This window comes from Mytilus trossulus, chromosome 2 (assembly GCF_036588685.1).
Source record: "Mytilus trossulus isolate FHL-02 chromosome 2, PNRI_Mtr1.1.1.hap1, whole genome shotgun sequence".
Classification (NCBI taxonomy): Eukaryota; Metazoa; Mollusca; class Bivalvia; order Mytilida; family Mytilidae; genus Mytilus; species Mytilus trossulus.
The window spans coordinates 82,748,200-82,769,288 of NC_086374.1; the positions used below are offsets into that span (position 1 = coordinate 82,748,200).

Below are 21,089 nucleotides of genomic sequence, written 5' to 3' on the forward strand. Positions count from 1 at the left end.
TTGACGCCATTTACGAGTATGGTCTTGAGGAAACGATGATAGTCCGTCGGAAGGGGACGATAAATGGCTGACCCGTGTTAAGAGAGAGTCATATCTCTTGCAGTTCATTGCGAGGCTTCAAACGATGCGTGTTATGCTGAGCTTAGTCGAAGTCAACTCAAAAGTTTGATTGTATTTTCAGGCTCGAGTTTTTTGGAATACATACATTTATCAGAAAATATACTTGTAAAACAAATTATTTATACTCCAAAACCCTGGATTCAAAAAATTGAAAATATTTTACAAAATTTAGGATAATCATATATATATATACCTTGTAGATAAAAGTAAAATTGCAAAAAGTACTCAACTCCGAGGAAAATACAAAACGGAAAGTCCCTAATCAAATAACAAAATCATACGCCCAAGCACTCAAATGAATAGACAACAACTGTCATATTCCTGACTTGGTACAGGCATTATGATCCATTATCGTATGTAGAAAATGGTGGATTAAACCTGGTTCATAGCAGAGACATATAATACAAGTATTATATGTCTCTGTTCATAGTTAGCTAACCCTATCATTTGACAATTGTATGACAATCGGATAAAATCCATTTTATTGACAACGATGTGTTCATAAAACAAACAGATATAAAACTTGTCAGTTTAAAAGTGAAACAAAGAATCTTTAATCAATGCTTGCAAAATCAAAATGCAAACATACAGGCATCTTCTAGACTCTATGGAACTAGTTATGACGGAGCACAGAAAGATTATTATAGTAATATATTTAATATAGCTAAGGTTTTTATTGCGTAGTTTATGTAGCCAAAAAAATAAAAAAGGGATCTGCAAAAGTTCTCAAGAGACCTTAATGAGTTTAATGAAGCTGAGATGTGGTAGTGACATGATTGTTTACTATAGAACAGAACAGAACAGAACATATTTTATTTCCAATTAAGGGCCCACAAGGAGCATACAGAGCATACATGAATAAGGAAAAATAATATTGATTTGATAGATACATAGATACAAACATTTTTTACATACAGTAACAATACAATTACTAACTCATATTCACTTTAATAAATACCAACAGCATTAAGGACCTGATTGTCTTCACAGTTTAATAAATAAATTAATTTATGCGGATTATCAAGTATAGAAAAATTTGGAATTCTTTGGCAAACAAAGTCAAAGAGAGCATCTCTATCTGATTTAAAATTTTGACAGTTAGTTAAAAAATAGATTTCATCTTCAACACAACCAGAGGAGCATTTTTTGCAAATTCTTTAATTTCGTGGAATATTTGAAAAACGTCCAACTTCAATTTGACTGAAGCTTATGACGTCATATGACTTCAGCTGAATTTCTGTGGAGCACATCTTGAAAAAAAATATTTCCATAAGTTTGAATTAAAAATGGATTATTGAAAAAAATCCTTAAAACAGGGTTAGAATATATAATTATTCCAAACATCAAGCATGACATGACCACGAAGTGCACCACTGTCAGGAGAGTTAATAGGTATAGGATTTAAACACGGAACTGAAATGCATGTCCGACATCTATTCATCTTTTTAATTTCTTTCTTTAATAAAAGAGGTCAAGAAATCGGACGGTCTATGCAATATTGAAAGTTGAAAAGCTGCTCTGTCATAGTCAGATAGTCTAGTATTTGTTTTCATCCATTTGGAAAGGTATTATTATCAATGTTTGCTCATTATAGCCATGTAGGCCTATATGTAAAGTGATACTAATACATGATTTGTATACTTTTCTTTTCCATGACCATGTGCATATTCTTAGATTCTTCTTATAGTATTCTTGTATAATTTTCTTTTTCATGACCATGTGCATATTCTTATACTATAAGAAAATGCACATGGTCATGGAAAAGAAAAGTATACAAGAATACTATAAGACTTATAGTATTCTTGTATACTTTTCTTTTCCATGACCATGTGCATATTGATATTCTTATAGTATTTTTATTCAGTGTTACATTTTATTTTATTGTTATTTCATTGTCATAACAAACATTTATATTGTGATCATGTAATTAAAAACCTGCTAATATGAGGCAGGCATTACCTGTGAATGAGGACGAAGTCTGTATTTATTTTTCGTTTTAATTCCAACATGTTGGTAAAAGAAACGGAAATACCGTAACATTTACAATATTGGTTTTTTTTTTAAGGCTTTCGTTGTGATGTTATTTAAGTTATGAAGTCATATTCAATGTAAACAAAAGAAACGCTGTTATCAGGTAACGTTTTTTTCATATCAAACAATTGTTAAAAATGATTGGGTGTTGAATTCCTTCCTATATTTGTTGATATGATGATAAATATACATTTTATTCATAGTCTCATGCCAACAAGACTTCAGGAAACAGAAGTAGATCTGGAAAAAAAAGTTAACGATTTTGAGTTCATTAGAAGAATGAGAAAGTCGGGAGACTTGAATGGAGAGTTGTCTCATTTGCACTCATACCACATCTTCTTATCTAAAGGTTATGACTTGGATGGAGAGTTGCCTCATTGACACTCATTACCCATCTTTTTATCTAAAGGTTATGACTTGGATAGAGAGTTGTCTCATTGGCAGCAGGCTCATTCCATATCTAATATACATAGTGACTCCGATGACTCATTGATAATCATACAACATTTTCTTATTTATACAATGTGACTCAGATGGAGAGTTGTCTCATTGGCTCATTCCACATCTACATGTAATATACATAGTGACTCAGATGACTCATTGATAATCATACAACATTTTCTTATTTATACAATGTGACTCGAATGGAGAGTTGTCTCATTGGCACTCATACCCCATCTTCTTATCTAAAGGTTATGACTTGGATGGAGAGTTGTCTCATTGGCACTCATTCCACATCTTCTTATACATAGTGATTTAGATGGAGAGTTGTCTCCTTGGCACTCTGACATACCACATTTTTTTTATCTTAAGGTTATGACTTGGATGGAGAGTTGTCTCATTTGCACTCATTCCACATCATCTTATCTAAAGGTTATGCCTTGGATGGACAGTTGTCTCATTGGCACTTATATCACATCTTCTTATCCAAAGGTTATGACTTGGATAGAGAGTTGTCTCATTGGCACTCATACCACATCTTCTTATCTAAAGGTTAAGTGTTAATGGAGAAGTGTCGCATTGGCACTCATACATTGTACGGTTTGTACCACATCTTTTCATTTATATAGGTAGGTAATTTTTTTTCCTTTCTTTTTTCAGTGAAAAGAATGGCCTTGGATTTGGATGTTATTGTGGACAATTTATATGTTGGAAGCCAACAAGCAACAAAAGATCCTGCTATGTTACGTGAACTTGGTGTTACTCATGTTGTTACAGTCAGTGATGGACCTATTGATAAGATTGTTAATAGTGGTTTCTTTAAATACAAATTTATAGAAGGAATTGACTTTGATATTACTGATCTGCTCCAACGATTCCCTGAAGTAACGGCTTTCATAGAAGAAGGAGTAAAGTCAGGTGCAGTTTTAGTCCACTGGTAGGTAGACTTTAAATCGGTAATCAGATATTTTTCAACAATATTAGAAAAAAAATGTTTTGATAGAATCAATTATTTTTCCGCATCATATGGGGGAATTTTTTTTTTTGTTGTATTTATGGGTTTTCCCTACATCTTGGACAGTCTGGAGTGACTATGAACTTATCATTTTCAAAATTGGTGAGTCCAAATATGCATCAATATTGTAAAAAGATGCATCTATCGAGCATGCTTATTTATTATCATAATTTTATAGCAAATTTTATAATCTTAACTTTTTAGTCAAGGGAATGGAAATAATGAATCTTCTCACTGTTAGACTCGTCATAGCTAGAACTGAAGAATCACTGGACTCACTTAAAAAATATGTAGTGAGAACCCTGTACTTGTAACTTATGAAATAAAATCCTGTAGATTTTTTTCTTCAAAATTGTTAGAATGGTGGAAAATTAATTAAATATCTCTTCCCATCTTAGATCTACATGTTTGTTATATTTCCTCAACTAGAAATACTTACATTTGCATTCACCAATATCTATAATATCAATGAATACACCTTATCGCTATTTAGTCCATTCCGGGAAAAACAGTCATTTATACAACTTCCTGTTTGGGTCACCGGCCGAAAAATGGAGGTCATCAGTAGTGAGCTGAGGGAGAAAAAACTTTAGAAAGTGATCATCAAGAAACTTTGATATAGTATGATCCACTTTTTTCGAAATTAAAATTGGCGTAAAAAAATATTTTGTTTGAAGTATTTACAGTAGTTTAAACAGGTCTCATTAAAAAGTATCATGCATGGTGAATTGTTTAAACAGGGTCTCAGATAGCTTCAACTCGATGAAAGTGTTATGTAATTTTAGAACTTATCTAGAATAGAATACAAAAGGGATTAGGTGTATTTAAGCAAGGATTTGTATAGAACTTAATATACAAATTCTTGATTTAAGTTGTTGAATTTAACCTCATGACCTTAGGTTTCGTTACCTTTTGACAAAAGAGTTATTTTCCGACAGGAGTTTATATCTATGTTTCAGCCTATTCATGATAAGAGTATAAAACTTAAATAATATTGTTGTATCTTTACAGTGTCGGAGGAGTTTCTAGAAGTGTTACCATGGTGATGGCATATTTGATGGAGAAAAAAGGAATGTCTTTTAATGACGCTTTAAAATTAGTGAAACAAAAAAGAAAATTTGCATAGTATGTACCAGTCTATGTATTTGGTTCAAATAGTGGCCTCATTGCCCTTAATCCTAAAAACTATCAAACCTTCTAAATTAAAATGGAACTTGAGTGTTAAAAAGAAAAAAATGTGAACAAAATTCTGAAAAAGTCTACAAGAAAAAGTAAAATCATAAGACATATCCCAAATTGTCAAATTTTGAATAATTTGATAAGTTTCATAACTGGGGACTGACAAAATCATCAGAGAAGCTTTCCTTTATGTAACAAAACTGTGTGTATAAATTAAGTAAAGAATCTTTAACCTTAAAATTATGTACATGCCATGGGTTTAGTATCTAACAGACCAACAATTGTATACCAAGTACTGTAAATTCAGAAATTAATGCGAGGTTTTTATTATTGCGAAAAATGCGACAGAGTTGTAAATGCAATAATTTAAACTCTCATTTTGAAATATTTTACATGAATAAAACAGAATTTTTCTCAAAATCATAAAAATTAAAATCACATTTAAACTTAAATGACAAAATAGCAATAATAAATGCACGCAATACTTTCTGAATTTACAGTAACCATTTAATATTATGTCTATTATTGATAGATATACAGTAAATTTCATCTGTGATTTTGTTTTTATCTATATACAGCCCAAACGATGGATTTATTAAACAGCTGAAACTGTATGAGAAAATGAAATGTAGATTAGATCCCACAGATGAGGAATACAGAGTATACAGATTGTCAAGTTTAGCAATAACTATGCAGGGGCATCAACCTAAAGGTATCAATACTTTATTTGACGGACAAGATAAAAGGCAGTTGAAAGGAGGTCTTTTCAGATTTTTTTTAGTGATTTTTGTTACTGGTGCTTTGTCTTCATTCCTAATATACATATTTTTTATGTAATAATATTAAGTATTTTATCAAAATCCTCAGATATTAGTTCAAGGACACAGTTATCAATCTTTGGTTTTCGTTGTCTACGAATATAGTCCATAGTGTGAACAGTGTATAACTTGCAATTATTTTTTTTTATACACTTTCACAATTAATTTATTGATATTTAATGCAAGAAATATTAAGTAGGAGGACGAAATTATAGTTAAAAAATGTGGGTGCAAAATCTTTATGTTGAGTAGTGATTTAGTCCAGTTAAAAAAGGTCAAATTTTAGTATGTCTGAAGCTGTCAAACTGAATTTGAGACCCCCTTAACACAAAATTGTCAATATTTTGAGTCAGAGCTGGTAGAAGTTTCTATAATTTTGATATTATTTTTCCCACTAGTAGTACACTACACTGTAAAAACAATTTGGAGAAGAGCAAGTGTGATTTTTTTTATTTTAATTTATTGTCTAAAAGAAATGCACTACAAAATAACTGTGTTCTCGGGCCTAAGAGTCACATCAATCAAAATGAATGTAACATGTTTAATTCTATTGGTCCAAGTGAATTTAGCAAAAATGATATTTATCTGCTAGATTTTTTCTTTTTTTATATATATTTCAGTTGTTACTCTATAAGTTTGAAGTTATGTATTTTTATGCCTCACCTACGATGTAGTTGGCATTATGTTTTCTGGTCTGTTTGTCAGTTCGTCTGTCTGTTCGTCTGTCCCATGTCAGGTTAAAGTTTTTGGTCCATGTAAGTTTTGATGGAGCAAAAGTCCAATCAACTTGAAATTAGTACACATGTTCCCTATGATATGATCTTTCTAATTTAAATGCCTAATTAGATGTTTTACCCCAACTTCACAGTTCACTGAACATTGAAAATGATAGTGCAAGTTTCAGGTTAAAGTTTTTGGTCATGATAGTTTTTGATGAAGTTGAAGTTCAAATAACTTGAAACTTTGTACATATGTTCCTTATGATATGATCTTTCTAATTTAAATGCCAAATTATTTTTTTGGTGCCAATTGTACGGTCCACTGAACATAGAAAATGATAGTGTGAGTGGGTCATCCTTGTACTTTGGACACATTCTTGTCGTTTAAGACTTCAATAGAATGAGTCGCTTGTTGTTCTATCTTTCCTTGAGTTATGTCACTTCCTTCTCTATCTCTAGAAATAAGCTAATTTGTTTTTCATAACAAAAATTGTTTATAAATTTTAGTCCAGTCAAACTAAGATTTAACCTCAAGCTAATTGCAACAGAAAATGTTTTAGTTCTTATCTATAGCATTATGCCCTTTATATACACAGAAAAAAAGTCCTATAAAATCTAACTTGTCGGAAACTTAAAATCCTATGGAAATTAGCATTGGAAGAGGAGATAATTCTTGCAAAAATGAGTCTTTTATGGTCAGTTTTTGGTTGTTTTTCTTGAAATTTATGTAAAGTATGATACTTTAATGGGGTTATAAGTTTGTATTTGACTAAATTACATAATCTTCTGCTAAAGAAATGTACAAAACCAAAGTGTTATGGGTAGTTTTAATTTTTTTTATGCATTTTTCATTAACGAAATTGCAAATTTGAAGCTTTGTAACCATTTTGAAAAAAATAATGTGAAAATTTGGTATTGATTATATCTGTTTATTATATTTTTTTCAGCAACTTACTTATCTAAAGAAACTGCAAACCACATGCTTAATTATTTTTTTATTAGATTTGAGATCTTTACCTTGACATGTTGAAAAATTCAATAAATGGTAAACTAATGAGTTACGAAATCTAGATTATAGCTTGATAAGGTATATGAAAACACCTTTACAGTTGTTTGTTATACTCTTAAGACCTCTAAAAAATCAAGAATCAAGACATTCTGATGAGTAGACTAGAAGTGGTAAAGTTATAATTTTTTATAAATTTTTATTGATATTTTTGCTTTTGCAAGAGTTATCTCCCTTTTCAATGCAAATCTACATAGAAATTTTAAAAGGGGATTTTTTTAGTCTTTCCCAAGTTAGATTTTATGGGACTTTTTACTGTGTATGTTTCGGGTATAATGCTAAAGATTAAAACTTAAGACTTAAAAATCTTCTGTTGCAATTACTTTTGGGTTAGGGTCAAATTTATGCTAAATTGACTGGACTATAAGGCCATTTAATTTTTCAATTTTTCATATTAGGCCATTTTTTTCACATTTTTCATAAGGGGCCTTCTATAGCAGTCTTTCAGTTTTTGGTTTTGTCATTGTTGAAGTCCAAACGGTTCAATATAGTTCCTTTCATTCACTTTATTTGAACTTTGTTGGTTAGGTGTCTCATTGCCAATCATACCATAACTCCTTATTTTTATATAATCTTATTTTGATACAATATTTTTATATAAAACTTATTTTGATTTTTGATACAATATTTTTATATAAAACTTATTTTGATACAATATTTTAATATAAAACTTATTTTGATACAATATTTTATAAATATAAAACTTATTTTGATACAATATTTTTATATAAAACTTCTTTTGATACAATATTTTAATATAAAACTTATTTTGATACAATATTTTTATATAAAACTTATTTTGATACAATATTTTAATATAAAACTTATTTTGATACAATATTTCAATATATATAAAACTTATTTTGATACATGTTATACAATTAATGGTGTTTTTTTTATCATTGAATCTTATACTCACAAATTTATTGATTACACCTTTGATTACAAAAAAAGCCTGTCTCTCAACTATATTATCATATAAAAATAAAAATTGTTTGTACCAAAATTTATGATAAATAAATGTTATTTTTGTTGTTATTATGTTTATGTCTTTGTTAACATGATATGTTATATACTTTATTTTAAAGACCGCAAATTTTTTTGGTTGTATATTGGTATCCTGTTGTCGTTGTTGTCCACGTCATCCAAAGACACTTAGTTTCCGGACAATGACTTAAGTTTTAATTGAATGGGTCTCTCTGAAATTAAAACACAAGGTTTGAAACCTCAAAAGGAAGGTTGGGATTAATTTTGGGGGTTATGGTCCTAACAGTTTAGGAATTAAGGGCAAAAAAAATACTTTCAAATACTTTGTATAAATTGCTTATTTCTTGACCGATATCAACGGGGTTTTATTCATACATTCTTGTTTTTATTATGTCCCACCTACGATAGTATGTTTTCTGGTCTGTGTGTCTGTTCTTTGGTCCATTCGTCTGTCTGTTCCACTTCAGTTAAAGTTTTTAGCCAAGGTAGTTTTTGATGAAGTAGGTCCAATCAACTCCAAACGTAGTACACATGGTCTTTATGATAAGATCTTTCTAATTTTATTGCCAAATTAGATTTTTGACCCCAATTTCACAGTCCACTGAACAAAGAAATTATAATGCAAGTTTCAGTTTAAAGTTTTTGGTCAAGTAATTTTTGATGAAGTTGAAGTTCAATCAACTTGAAACTTGGTACACATGCTCTCTATGATATGATCTTTTTAATTTAAATGCCAAAATTTTTTTTTACCACAATTTCATGGTCCACTGAACATAGTAAATGATAGTGTGAGTAGGGCATCCCTGTACTGTGGACACATTCTTGTTTTTTATTATGCTGAATCTAACCATGTATTAACTTTTTAGATTTTGGGCACCGTTTCATTAATTAGTCCACATTGAGGTCCAACATTAAACTTTGTATGATTTCAACAAAAATTGAATTATTGGATATGCCGAATCTAACCATGTATTTAGATTTTTAATTTTTGGTCCCCTTTTCAAATCCATTTACACTGAGGTCCATATGGTCCAAAATTAAAATTAGTTTGATTTTAACAAAAAATGAATGCTTGGGGTTCTTTGATATGCTGAATCCAAACATGTATTTAGATTTTTGATTATGGGCACAGTTTTAAAGTTGTTCCAAAATTAAACTTTGTTTTACTTCAACAAAATTTGAATATATGTTGGTTTTTTTTTCATATGCTGAAACTAACCATGTATTCAGATTTTGATTTTTTGACCCCATTATCAAATTGGTCCACATTGGGGTCAAGAGGGTTCCCAAAATTAAATTTTGTTTAATTTCATTAAAATTGAATTCTTGGTGTTTTTTTATATGCTGAATCTAACCATGATGCTGAATCTAACCATGTTTTTAGATTTTGGATATTGGACCATGTGTCAGAAACCTATGTTGTGTCAAATATTTTATCACAATCCAAATTTAGAGCTGTATTAAGCTTGAATATTATGTCCATACTTGCCCCAACTGTTCAGGATTTAACCTCTGTGGTCATATCAAGCTGTGCCCTGCAGAGCATTTTATCTATTTATTATACTGGTGTATTTTGATATGTCATTGTGTAAATGTCTATATATACATGTATACATGCATATTGTACTTTCCTTTATGAAACTTTTACAATTTTATACAGTATTGATATGTTATTTTCATTATTTAATTGAGTGTAAACAGTTGAGAAAGTATTCTGAATTAAAGTGTTTTATATGAAAAGAATTTGAAGTTTTTATTCAAAAACTTTCCAGTTATATGTATCAATATGACCTTATCCATTTGAATTAAGGTGGTACCTAGCATTACAGGGAGATAACTCTGTAAAAATCATCTTAACATTTTAATAACGTTGTATTGTTAATGAAATAGAAAGCTTTTCAAGGGTCAAAATTAGTGTTTGTCAACTACTATTTAACCAATGAAATTTTTCTGATAAAGTGGTTGGTTCAAATTCTTTAAAACTTTTATATTTGTGTTAACTTAAAGGGTCAAAGTAAACATTTTGTCAAAATTTAATAAAAATTCAACGAGCCAAATTAATATTTGTTAAGGTGTTTAGTACCATCTTAATGCTGGCTTTTATATCTGTGTTTCCTTAATTCAAATAATGATTGTAACTATCCTTTACTTGAATAATTCGCCGTTTCAGAATCTAATGCATCCTGGGTAATATTTTCAAAAGCGTACACCAAAGCGTTTTGATTGGCTAAAAACGTTATAAACAATGGAAATTCAACCAATGATGTAATGTTAGTTTCACTTTGGGGTATGAACAATGAAATTACCCATGATGCTTTAGATTCTGAAACAGACAATAACTTGCTCTTACAACTGCTTCACACTTGGTTTATTTTTTCTCTATTGGATTTTCAGGATTCAACCAAAATATAATTGATTTGGTGATAAGTTGATTGGCCTTGTCTCATGTTTATTGACAATGTTTTAATTTTTACATAGGTACTTTCTGAGTTTTTATGCTGATAGGCTATTTTCTTTTCTCTTTTTTTGTATTTTTTTACTTATATATATAAAAACAAAAGAAGATGTGGCATGATTGCCAATGACACAACTCTTCACAAGAGACCAAATGACACAGAAATTAATAGCTATAGTTCTGCATACGGCCTTCAACAATCAGCAAAGCATATACCACATATACCACATAGTCAGTATGACACATATAAATCAATTAAAATGAGAATACTAATAGCATGATCAACAGGTCATTTCCTATTTGTTATGTAATTCCCAGATTGAACAACCTAATTTGGAGTTGTTGCCCTTAAAAATAAATTTATTATGAAATTCTCAGTTTTTGGTTATTATCTTAAAAACTATTAAAGATATAAAAGAGGAAATTTAATTCTAAAAGTAAGACCACAAATAAGGCAAACATGACAGAAATCCTCAATTGATCCCTTATTAGAGTAATATTAGTAATTGCCCTTGAAAGATGGTTGTTACCATTTGATAGTTGTTGCAGAAACTGATTATCAGATAGATAGAGAGAAACTTTACTTGGAAAAAATGTAAAGCAAAGTAAGACCCAAAAATAATTGTACATGGTTGAAATTGTCAATCAACTCCTTATGTAAGAGTTATTGCCCTTATAGAATGAATTTTGATAATTTTTTATAGAGTTTTGTGGAAACTTTGATAGATTCAGAGAACCTTTAAATGGCATGTTCAAAAATGCATTGAAAGACATTAAACAGCAAAATAATAATTGATTCCAATCCTCCCAAAAATTCCAGGTGAGCGATTTAGGCTCTGAGGAACCTCTTGTCTTAAAGTTTTAACATTGAACTACTACAATATAACAATAGTAAATTTTGGATAGATTAACACTATTGGATGCATACTTTTCTTTCTGAGATGTCTGTACTTATAGTCATGAATTTAATTGTTGATTTTATGCTGTTATACTTGTTCATAGTGTTTTCTCAGAGGTGAAAACAATTATTTTCTTTTTTTTTTAACAAATTTTGGCAGCCAGTTCATAGTTCCTATTCATAGTAAGTCAGATAAACACGTAAATCAACAGACAAACTTAGAAATCATATAAAAAAACCATTTAGCTGCATTATGGTGACAAGTTTTTATATGCCCCTCAAAATTTTGACGGGACTTATTATGGTATATAAATGTCAGGCGTCTGTTTGTCTGTCTGACTGTTTGGGGAAAACATGTCCAACATTAACTTGAGAACAACTTATCTAAATTTCAAGCAACTTAATATAGTTGTTTCTTATGATGGTCAAATGATCTGTATACTTTTTGGTGAAAATAAGATCAAAACTTTTTGAGTTACAGGACTTTGTAACTAAAACAGGGTTGGGTTTTTTCACATGTCGCACTGTATCTTAAAAACAACTTATGATTATTGCTTAACTTTGCACACTTCTTAGTTATATTGATCTAAAGATCTGTATTATTTTGGTGATGATTCAAAATTTTATTTTTGAGTTTGTGAGTATTTTGTAAAAAAGGGGGCTTTCACATGTCGCGCTTTATCTCAGAAACTATTTATGATTATTGCATAAAACTTACACACAAGTTGACAGGTTTATCATGCGCTTATGGCCCAGCTGTTTATTTATTTTTGAAGGGGGCCACAGTAGAAGGAGACAATCATGACTTTAAGTTCTTTAGTTTGCTTTGCATGAATTGTACAACTGATATAGATTTTTAAAAATCCACCAGGTTAGAAATGGATGGTTCTGATGCATTGCATCGTTTTAACATTTTGAAGGTTGATATGAAAGAAAAGAGAATTACTTGATCATGTGTAAATTATCTATCATTTTTTACTGTTCCCCATTGATTTTAGATGCTGGTATGTTTTTGCCCGGAGATTTAACAGATACACCAACAGCTAATGATAGTGACATTATCTTTAGATGTAAAAAGTGCAGGTTAGTTATACAACTTTTTTATTCTCCAAAATTCTTACTTGGCAAACTTAGGGATTATATCACCATTCATTTGCTGGAAAATCAATTATGAGATATTCCCATGGTTTTGCAAGACGGGCGACAGATACCAGAGCGACCTCAAATTCAATGATAGAAAATAAACTGACAATTGCGCAGCTAAAAAATAAAAAAATAAACAGACATTTGCACGACTAAAACATAAAAAAAATAAACAGACAAATAATAGTACACAAGACACAACATAGAAAACTAAAGACTAAGCAACACAAATCCCACCCAAAACTTGTGATGATCTCAGGTGCTCCTGAAGGGTAAGCAGTGAAATTACTCTTCCTATTTAAAATTTTCCTATATAAAGACAGGAAATTTGTAAATCATGTTGTCTATTGTCATTATTTTTTGTTATTTATTATACCCCCGCTTTGAAAAAGGGGGGTATACTGTTTTACCTCTGTCTGTCCTTCCGTCAGTCAGTCCGTCCGTCCCATGAATATTTTTGTTGCATTTTTCTCAGGAACTACAATACAAGGATTTCTGAAATTTGGTTTCAGGGTTTATCTAAGTCAGCTATACCATGTGATGTGTTTTCAGATTGATCACTTGACAACTTCCTGTTTACCAAACACTTGTATGATTTTAAACATGATAGCCAAGTTGAAAATTTTCATCACATTTTTCTCAGGAACTACAATACCAGGATTTCTGAAATTTGGTTTCAGGATTTATATAAGTCAGCTATACCGTGTGATGCGCTTTCAGATTCATCACTCGACAGCTTCCTGTTTACCGAACACTTGCATATTTTTACACTATTAGTATTATCCACTTGCGGTAGCTCACAGTTTCACTTGTTTATTTTATTTTATTTTTTTTTGGGGGGGGGGTGTTATGTTGTTGGCATATTTTTTATTGTCTTGCCTCACTCTTGAGTGTTAATTTAATTTAATACTTTTTTACACATGGAGTTTTACATGTTGCTTAGAAACCTGTCTAATGTCGAAAGTTAGTTTTAAGATTGCTGTCTTATTGACATATATCACACATATCCTTTAATTCTTATACATAGATATGTTTTTGTTTACTTTCAGACAGCCATTATTTAACAGATCTTGTTTCTATAAACATACTGTGGGACCAGGTGAGGCAGCATTTGATTGGAGAGGAGCATCAAATACAGAAAAATCGACGGAAATTTGTGATAAATCAATATTTATACACCCTGTTCAGTGGATGAAACAATCCATTATTGAAACAGAAGGCAAGGTATATATTTAGATTAACAAATATACTTTAGAAATAATTCATGGGGCTTGAATATATCGTGATTTTCCCATGGGTTGACCCTTTATGACAAATATTTTACTCTGAGCGATAGCAAGATGTAAAATATCAGCATAAAGGGACAATCCGATGTAAAATCACGATATGTTCAAGCCCCCATGAATAATTTTGATTCTAATAGGACAAATATGGAAATTCTTTTGGATCGAAGTGCTCTAGGTCAAGGCATTATTTGCAGTTCCCATGAATAGACACACTATTAAATTGACATAAAAAAAAACGGAGCAAACTGGGAGTAATCTGCTTAAACTATTTACAATAGTGTATTTAGATAAGTTTCAATGAATATAAAAAAGGCTTTTTACACATTTTAGCATTGTTTGTTTATGTTTCCTTGTTGTGATGATTTTTGGTTTCACAAGCGTGTATTTTCCTGTAAATGCTTATATTCTGACATCATTGTTCTATGACGTCGGGTAGATTATTCATAAAAAAAAACATATGACATGGGAGTATGATCGGAACAGCCCAAAAAATATGTTCATATTTTACCACAGGTGTGTACTCAAAGCGTTTGAAGGACATCATGTTAGAATATAATCTTATTATCTATGATCTGTATTAAAGTAGAGAACTGACTCAAAAGACAACAATGTGAAAATACTATAGAACAAAACAATATGCAGATTATTATCCTCCCTAAAAAGGCTCTACTGAAGTAAAGCAGGTTCTGCTCTACATATCTCACCATCAAGATGCTCAAATATCTGCCATACAATAAAATAACAAAAGACTTATGACTAACTAGCTCAAATATCTGCCATACAATTAAATAACAAAAGACTTATGACTAACTAGCTCAAATATCTGCCATACAATTAAATAACAAAAGACTCAGGACTAACTAGGTTCCTTGCATAGAACAGGCATGTGAATATGTTTGACAAACAATAATCTTATTGTTTTTCTAAATACTTACCATTATAAACATTGTTTTAATTTGTTTTATTTTCAATGTTAAACTTTTTGTTTGTTTTGACTTTCATTTATTTTTTCAGCTGTCTTGTCCAAAATGCAGTGCTAAAGTAGGATCCTATGTCTGGCATGGTATGTACAATCTATTTTAATGCTAAATATTAAAATTTAAAGTATTTCATATTAGTCATTTCTTTTTTTTATTGATGTCATGCCTTAATCATACAGAATAAAGACAAATTGATGATCTATAACTTAAATGTGCTTGTAAAATTGGGCACAATATCAGATATTGATCTTATGATGAGGGAGTTATAAAGATTCCATCACTACATAAAGTGTGACTGTACAATTGCCTATAATTGCTTTTATCCAATTCATTTGAACTAAGATGGATAGTTGCCTCATTGGCAATGATATCACATCTCCTTATTAAAAGTGGCTCGTGTGTCTTCCTCCATCTTGGATTTAGGAGTAGCAAATAACAATTGGTCTAGATCTTTATGGAATGTGCAAATTTTGAGAGTAGGATGTAATTCATGTGTAAGCCTTTTAATGATAATATAGAAAAGTATGTGATTCCTCATTTTTACGACTGTATTTTCTAAAAAAACACAATACTTTTGTTTAATTATTTTTTCAATTTTTCAAAATAAGGGGAAGAAAACCCAGATAAAGTAATATTATTTATTATCGCTCTTTTGCGCATTTTTTCTTTGATCTATTTTTGTGATAATTTTCATATCATGCTTCTCGCTTGAGATTGAAAAATTATCGCTAGAAACTAAGGAGGCCACCTGGCGTTGCTAACGAAATTGACATTGAAATTGACAACGTCATCATAGGTAAAATAGCGATAAACAGATTATCATTGGTCATCTCAACTCGATTGCTTTTCACACTTTCGCTGTTCCAGCTCAAGAGAGAAAATCAATCTCGTTGAGATAATCAACGATAATCTATAAATATAGAAAGTGTTGTAAATTTTCCTATTTTAATATGTAGCAAGAAAACAAGTTTGGTGATCCCATTTTTTCTATTTTCATATCTGAAAGCATGTTATAATAGCTATCTTCTCACATTTTGTCGAGCCTTCGACTTTAGTCGAAAAAGCGAGACTAAGTGATCCTACATTCCGTCGTCGGCGTCCACAAATATTCACTCTGTGGTTAAAGTTTTTATACGACCGCAAATTTTGAAAAAATTTTCGTCGTATATTGCTATCACGTTGGCGTCGTCGTCTGCGTTGTCGTCGTCGTCCGAATACTTTTAGTTTTCGCACTCTAACTTTAGTAAAAGTGAATAGAAATCTATGAAATTTTAACACAAGGTTTATGACCATAAAAGGAAGGCTGGTATTGATTTTGGGAGTTTTGGTCCCAACAATTAAGGAATTAGGGGCCAAAAAGGGCCCAAATAAGCATTTTCTTGGTTTTCGCACTATAACTTTAGTTTAAGTTAATAGAAATCTATGAAATTTTGACACAAGGTTTATGACCACAAAAGAAAGGTTGGGATTGATTTTTGGATTTTTGGTTTCAACAGTTTAGGAATTAGGGGCCAAAAAAGGGCCCAAATAAGCATTATTCTTGGTTTTCGCACAATAACTTTAGTTAAAGTAAATAGAAATCAATGAAATTTAAACACAATGTTTATGACCACAAAAGGAAGGTTGGTATTGATTTTGGGAGTTTCGGTCCCAACAGTTTAGGAATAAGGGGCCAAAAAGGGACCCAAATAAGCATTTTTCTTGGTTTTCGCACCATAGCGTTAGTATAAGTAAATAGAAATCTATGAAATTTAAACACAAGGTTTATGACTATAAAAGGAAGGTTGGTATTGATTTTGGGAGTTTTGGTCCCAACAGTTAAGGAAAAAGGGGCCCAAAGGGTCCAAAATTAAACTTTGTTTGATTTCATCAAAATTGAATAATTGGGGTTCTTTAATATGCCGAATCTAACTGTGTATGTAGATTCTTAATTTTTGGTCCCATTTTCAAATTGGTCTACATTAAGGTCCAAAGGGTCCAAAATTAAAGTTAGTTTGATTTTAACAAAAATTGAAACCTTGGGGTTCTTTGATATGCTGATTCTAAAAATGTACTTAGATTTTTGATTATTGGCCCAGTTTTCAAGTTGGCCCAAATCGAGGTCCAAAATTAAACATTGTTTGATTTCATCAAAAATTGAATAATTGGGGTTCTTTGATATGCCAAATCTAACTGTGTATGTAGATTCTTAATTTTTGGTCCAGTTTTAAAATTGGTCTAAATTAAAGTGCAAAGGATCCAAAATTAAACTAAGTTTGATTTTAACAAAAATTAAATTCTTGGGCCTCTTTGATATGCTGAATCTAAACATGTACTTAGATTTTTGATTATGGGCCCAGTTTTCAAGTTGGTCCAAATCAGGATCTAAAATTATTATATTAAGTATTGTGCAATAGCAAGTCTTTTCAATTGCACAGTATTGTGCAATGGCAAGAAATATCTAATTTCACAATATTGTAAAATAGCAAATTTTTTTTTAATTAAGAGTTATCTTTCTTTGTCCAGTATAGTAAGCAAGAAATATCTGCAAGAATTTTTTTTAATTGGAGTTATCTTTCTTTGTCCAGAATCAACCTAAATCTTTGTTACACATGTATATACAATGAATATTCACTTTTTACTACCAACTGATAAATTTAAATAATCTTTACCATTCAGTGATAACAAGCAGTTTTTTTACATCTTAATATTTTATGATGTATTTAAATGAGTAGTAATTGTTGCAAACTCCATTAGAATATTTTAATTGAAATTAGTTTTGGAATAAGGGAAAGGGGGATGTGATTAAAAAATTGGGTTCAGGTTTTCTCATTTGAAATTTCATAAATAAAAAAGAAAATTTCTTCAAACATTTTTTTGAGAGGATTAATATTCAACAGCATAGTGAATTGCTCTAAAAGAAAACAAAAATTTTAAGTTCATTTGAATACATTCATTCTGTGTCAGAAACCTATGCTGTGTCAACTATTTAATCACAATCCAAATTTAGAGCGGAATCCAGCTAGAATGTTGTGTCCATACTTGCCCCAACCGTTCAGGGTTCAACCTCTGCGGTCGTATAAAGCTACGCCCTGCGGAGCATCTGGTTGAAAACTTCTTATAACTTTCTTAAACTATACTGGATTTCTACCAAACTTGGGCAGAAGCTTGTTTATGATCATAAGATAGTATCCAGAAGTAAAGTTTGCAAAAATAAAATTCCATTTTTTCTGTCTTTTACTTATAAATGGACTTAATTTTTCTGCGGGGAAACCTTACATTCATTCTGTGGTTAAATTTTTTAAAGTTTTAATAACTTTCTTTCACTATCCTTGGTTTGTACCAAACTTGGACAGAAGCTTGTTTATAATCATAAGATAGTATCCAGAAGTAAATTTTGTTAAAAAAAAAAATCAATTTTTTCCGTACTTTACTTTTAAATGGACTTAGTTTTACTTCCAGCTAACATCACAAAGTCTGCAGTTAAAGTTTTTAAAACATTTATTCGATTCATAAACTATCCGGAAATTTTTACTGAACTTGGACAGAAGCTTCTTAGAATCAAAAGATAGTATCAAGAGGAATTTTTTTATTAATTGTTTTCCTCATTTTTGTTGAGCCTGAGACACTGGGTTCCGCGGAACCCTTAAGAATTTTATCTCAAAATTCTAAGATTCAGTTTTCTTTTTATCACACAAAATCTATACAAAATCTTACAATTTTGTGCAACCTGAAGTGTGAACAAAGTCCAGTAACCCATACTTTTTATTACATTTTTGAATAAACATGATAAACAACTTCATTTTGACAAATTATTAAAAAATTCTATGGATTTTAATTAAGACCATTTTTTTCTCTACTAAAGACAGTTATATATATATTCATATTCAAAATACAGGCTTGATAAGCTTCATGAATAAATTAAAATTACTGATGATTTATAGACCATATGTAGACAAAGTGAGGCTGCATTCATAATGATGCTTCACCAAGATTAAAACAAGTTTAACTGAAGTTTAGAACATCAGTTATATGATACTTATCAATGAGTTTATTTTCTACAAAATATGAAGCTGTTAATTTGCTTTGGTATTTAGAATTAAATCCATGTTAATTCTTTTGATTGTTTTACATTTCTTGGCCTTTTATAGCTGACTATTTGGTATGGGTTTTACTCATGGTTGAAGGCCACACAGTGACCTATAGTTGTTAATTTCTGTGTAATTTGGTCTCTTGTGGAGACTTGTTGTATTGGCAATCATACCACATCTTCTAAATTTTAGATATATAATATATGTACATTGTCAGAAAATATCAAATTTATTTGTTTGCGCTCTTTTTGCAGGAGAGCAGTGTCCATGTGGAGAATGGGTTATCCCTGCATTCCATATACAAATATCTAAAGTTGATGAATGTAAACCAGTACAGACAGATATCAGAAACCGTGTAGAACCAGGACAAAATACATGAAGAACCAGGTGGAGTCAGCTGTTAAATGGGACAAGGAACCAGATCTATACTCATTCAATGAATCTCTTGAATAAGAGAAAAATTAACACTAAAAAGACAAAATTATTGTGATGGGAATAATTTGAATAAAGATTATACATGTACATAGAAGACATTACTTATCATCAATAAATATGTACATAACCTAATTGTTGTATTTTCTAATAATGATTATTTGTGTTTTTCTTGCTCTTTAACGTCAAGTTTCATAGTAAACAAGAATGTGTCCATATTACACGGATGCCCCACTCGCATAATCATTTTCTATGTTCAGTGGACAGTGAAATTGGGGTCAAAAGTCTAATTTGGCAATTAAATTAGAAAGATCATATCATAGGGAACATGTGTACTAAGTTTGAAGTTGATTGGACTTCAACTTCATCAAAAACTACCTTGACCAAAAACTTTAACCTGAAACTTGCACTATCCTTTTCTATTTCCATTGGACCGTGAAATTGGGGTCAAAAGTCTAATTTGGCAATTAAATTAGAAAGATCATATCATAGGGAACATGTGTACTTAGTTTGAAGTTGATTGGACTTCAACTTCATCAAAAACTTCCTTGACCAAAAACTTTAACCTGAAACTTGCACTATCATTTTCTATGTTCAGTGGACCGTGAAATTGGGGTCAAAAGTCTAATTTGGCAATTAAATTAGAAAGATCATATCATAGGGAACATGTTTACTAAGTTTGAAGTTGATTGGACTTCAACTTCATCAAAAACTACCTTGACCAAAAACTTTAACCTGAAACTTGCACTATCCTTTTCTATTTCCATTGGACCATGAAATTGGGGTCAAAAGTCTAATTTGGCAATTAAATTAGAAAGATCATATCATAGGGAACATGTGTACTTAGTTTGAAGTTGATTGGACTTCAACTTCATCAAAAACTTCCTTGACCAAAAACTTTAACCTGAAACTTGCACTATCATTTTCTATGTTCAGTGGACCGTGAAATTGGGGTCAAAAGTCTAATTTGGCAATTAAATTAGAAAGATCATATCATAGGGAACATGTTTACTAAGTTTGAAGTTGATTGGACTTCAACTTAATCAAAAACTACCTCAACCAAAAACTTTAACCTGACATGGGACAGACTGACGAACAGACGGATGAAAGAACAGACAGACAGACAGACGGACACACAGACCAGAAAACATAATGCCCCTACTACTATCTTAGACGGGGCATAAAAATAGTATCAAATTTAAAGAAGGAAAGAAATAAGAGTGCACACTTTGAAAAGTCTTGCCTTCTTTACTAACCATTTATATTATTAAAATATAAATCTTTACTACAACTATCACATAAACTTAACATGACCCAAGAAAATGAGGTCAAGGTCGTATAAACCAAACAGGAAATACATGTACAACTATATACACTAAATATAGTTGAACTAATTCTTATAGTTTCAAAGAAACAGACTTAACCAGAAAACTAAACATTGACCAATGA

General features: G+C 30.7%; 1 protein-coding gene across 1 annotated transcript; it reads left to right on the top strand.

The window, feature by feature from the left end:
* Positions 1-1,593: 1,593 nt before the first annotated feature.
* On the top strand, positions 1,594-19,775 carry LOC134708153 (dual specificity protein phosphatase 12-like). The gene is made up of 8 exons (XM_063568475.1): positions 1,594-1,685; positions 3,253-3,529; positions 4,619-4,732; positions 5,365-5,498; positions 12,728-12,812; positions 13,922-14,096; positions 15,173-15,221; positions 19,463-19,775. The coding sequence occupies exons 2-8, from the start codon at positions 3,261-3,263 to the stop codon at positions 19,585-19,587; spliced, it is 951 nt and encodes a 316-aa protein (XP_063424545.1). The 5' UTR covers positions 1,594-1,685; positions 3,253-3,260; the 3' UTR covers positions 19,588-19,775.
* Positions 19,776-21,089: the final 1,314 nt, after the last annotated feature.

What these genes read in the sequence shown, in the direction of transcription:
- LOC134708153 (XM_063568475.1), top strand. Translation starts at nt 3,261, where the DNA reads ATGGCCTTGGATTTGGATGTTATTGTGGACAATTTATATGTTGGAAGC. An exon ending in GGTGCAGTTTTAGTCCACTG is followed by an intron (nt 3,530 to 4,618) that starts GTAGGTAGACTT and finishes GTATCTTTACAG; the next exon opens with TGTCGGAGGAGTTTCTAGAA. An exon ending in AGGATCCTATGTCTGGCATG is followed by an intron (nt 15,222 to 19,462) that starts GTATGTACAATC and finishes CTCTTTTTGCAG; the next exon opens with GAGAGCAGTGTCCATGTGGA.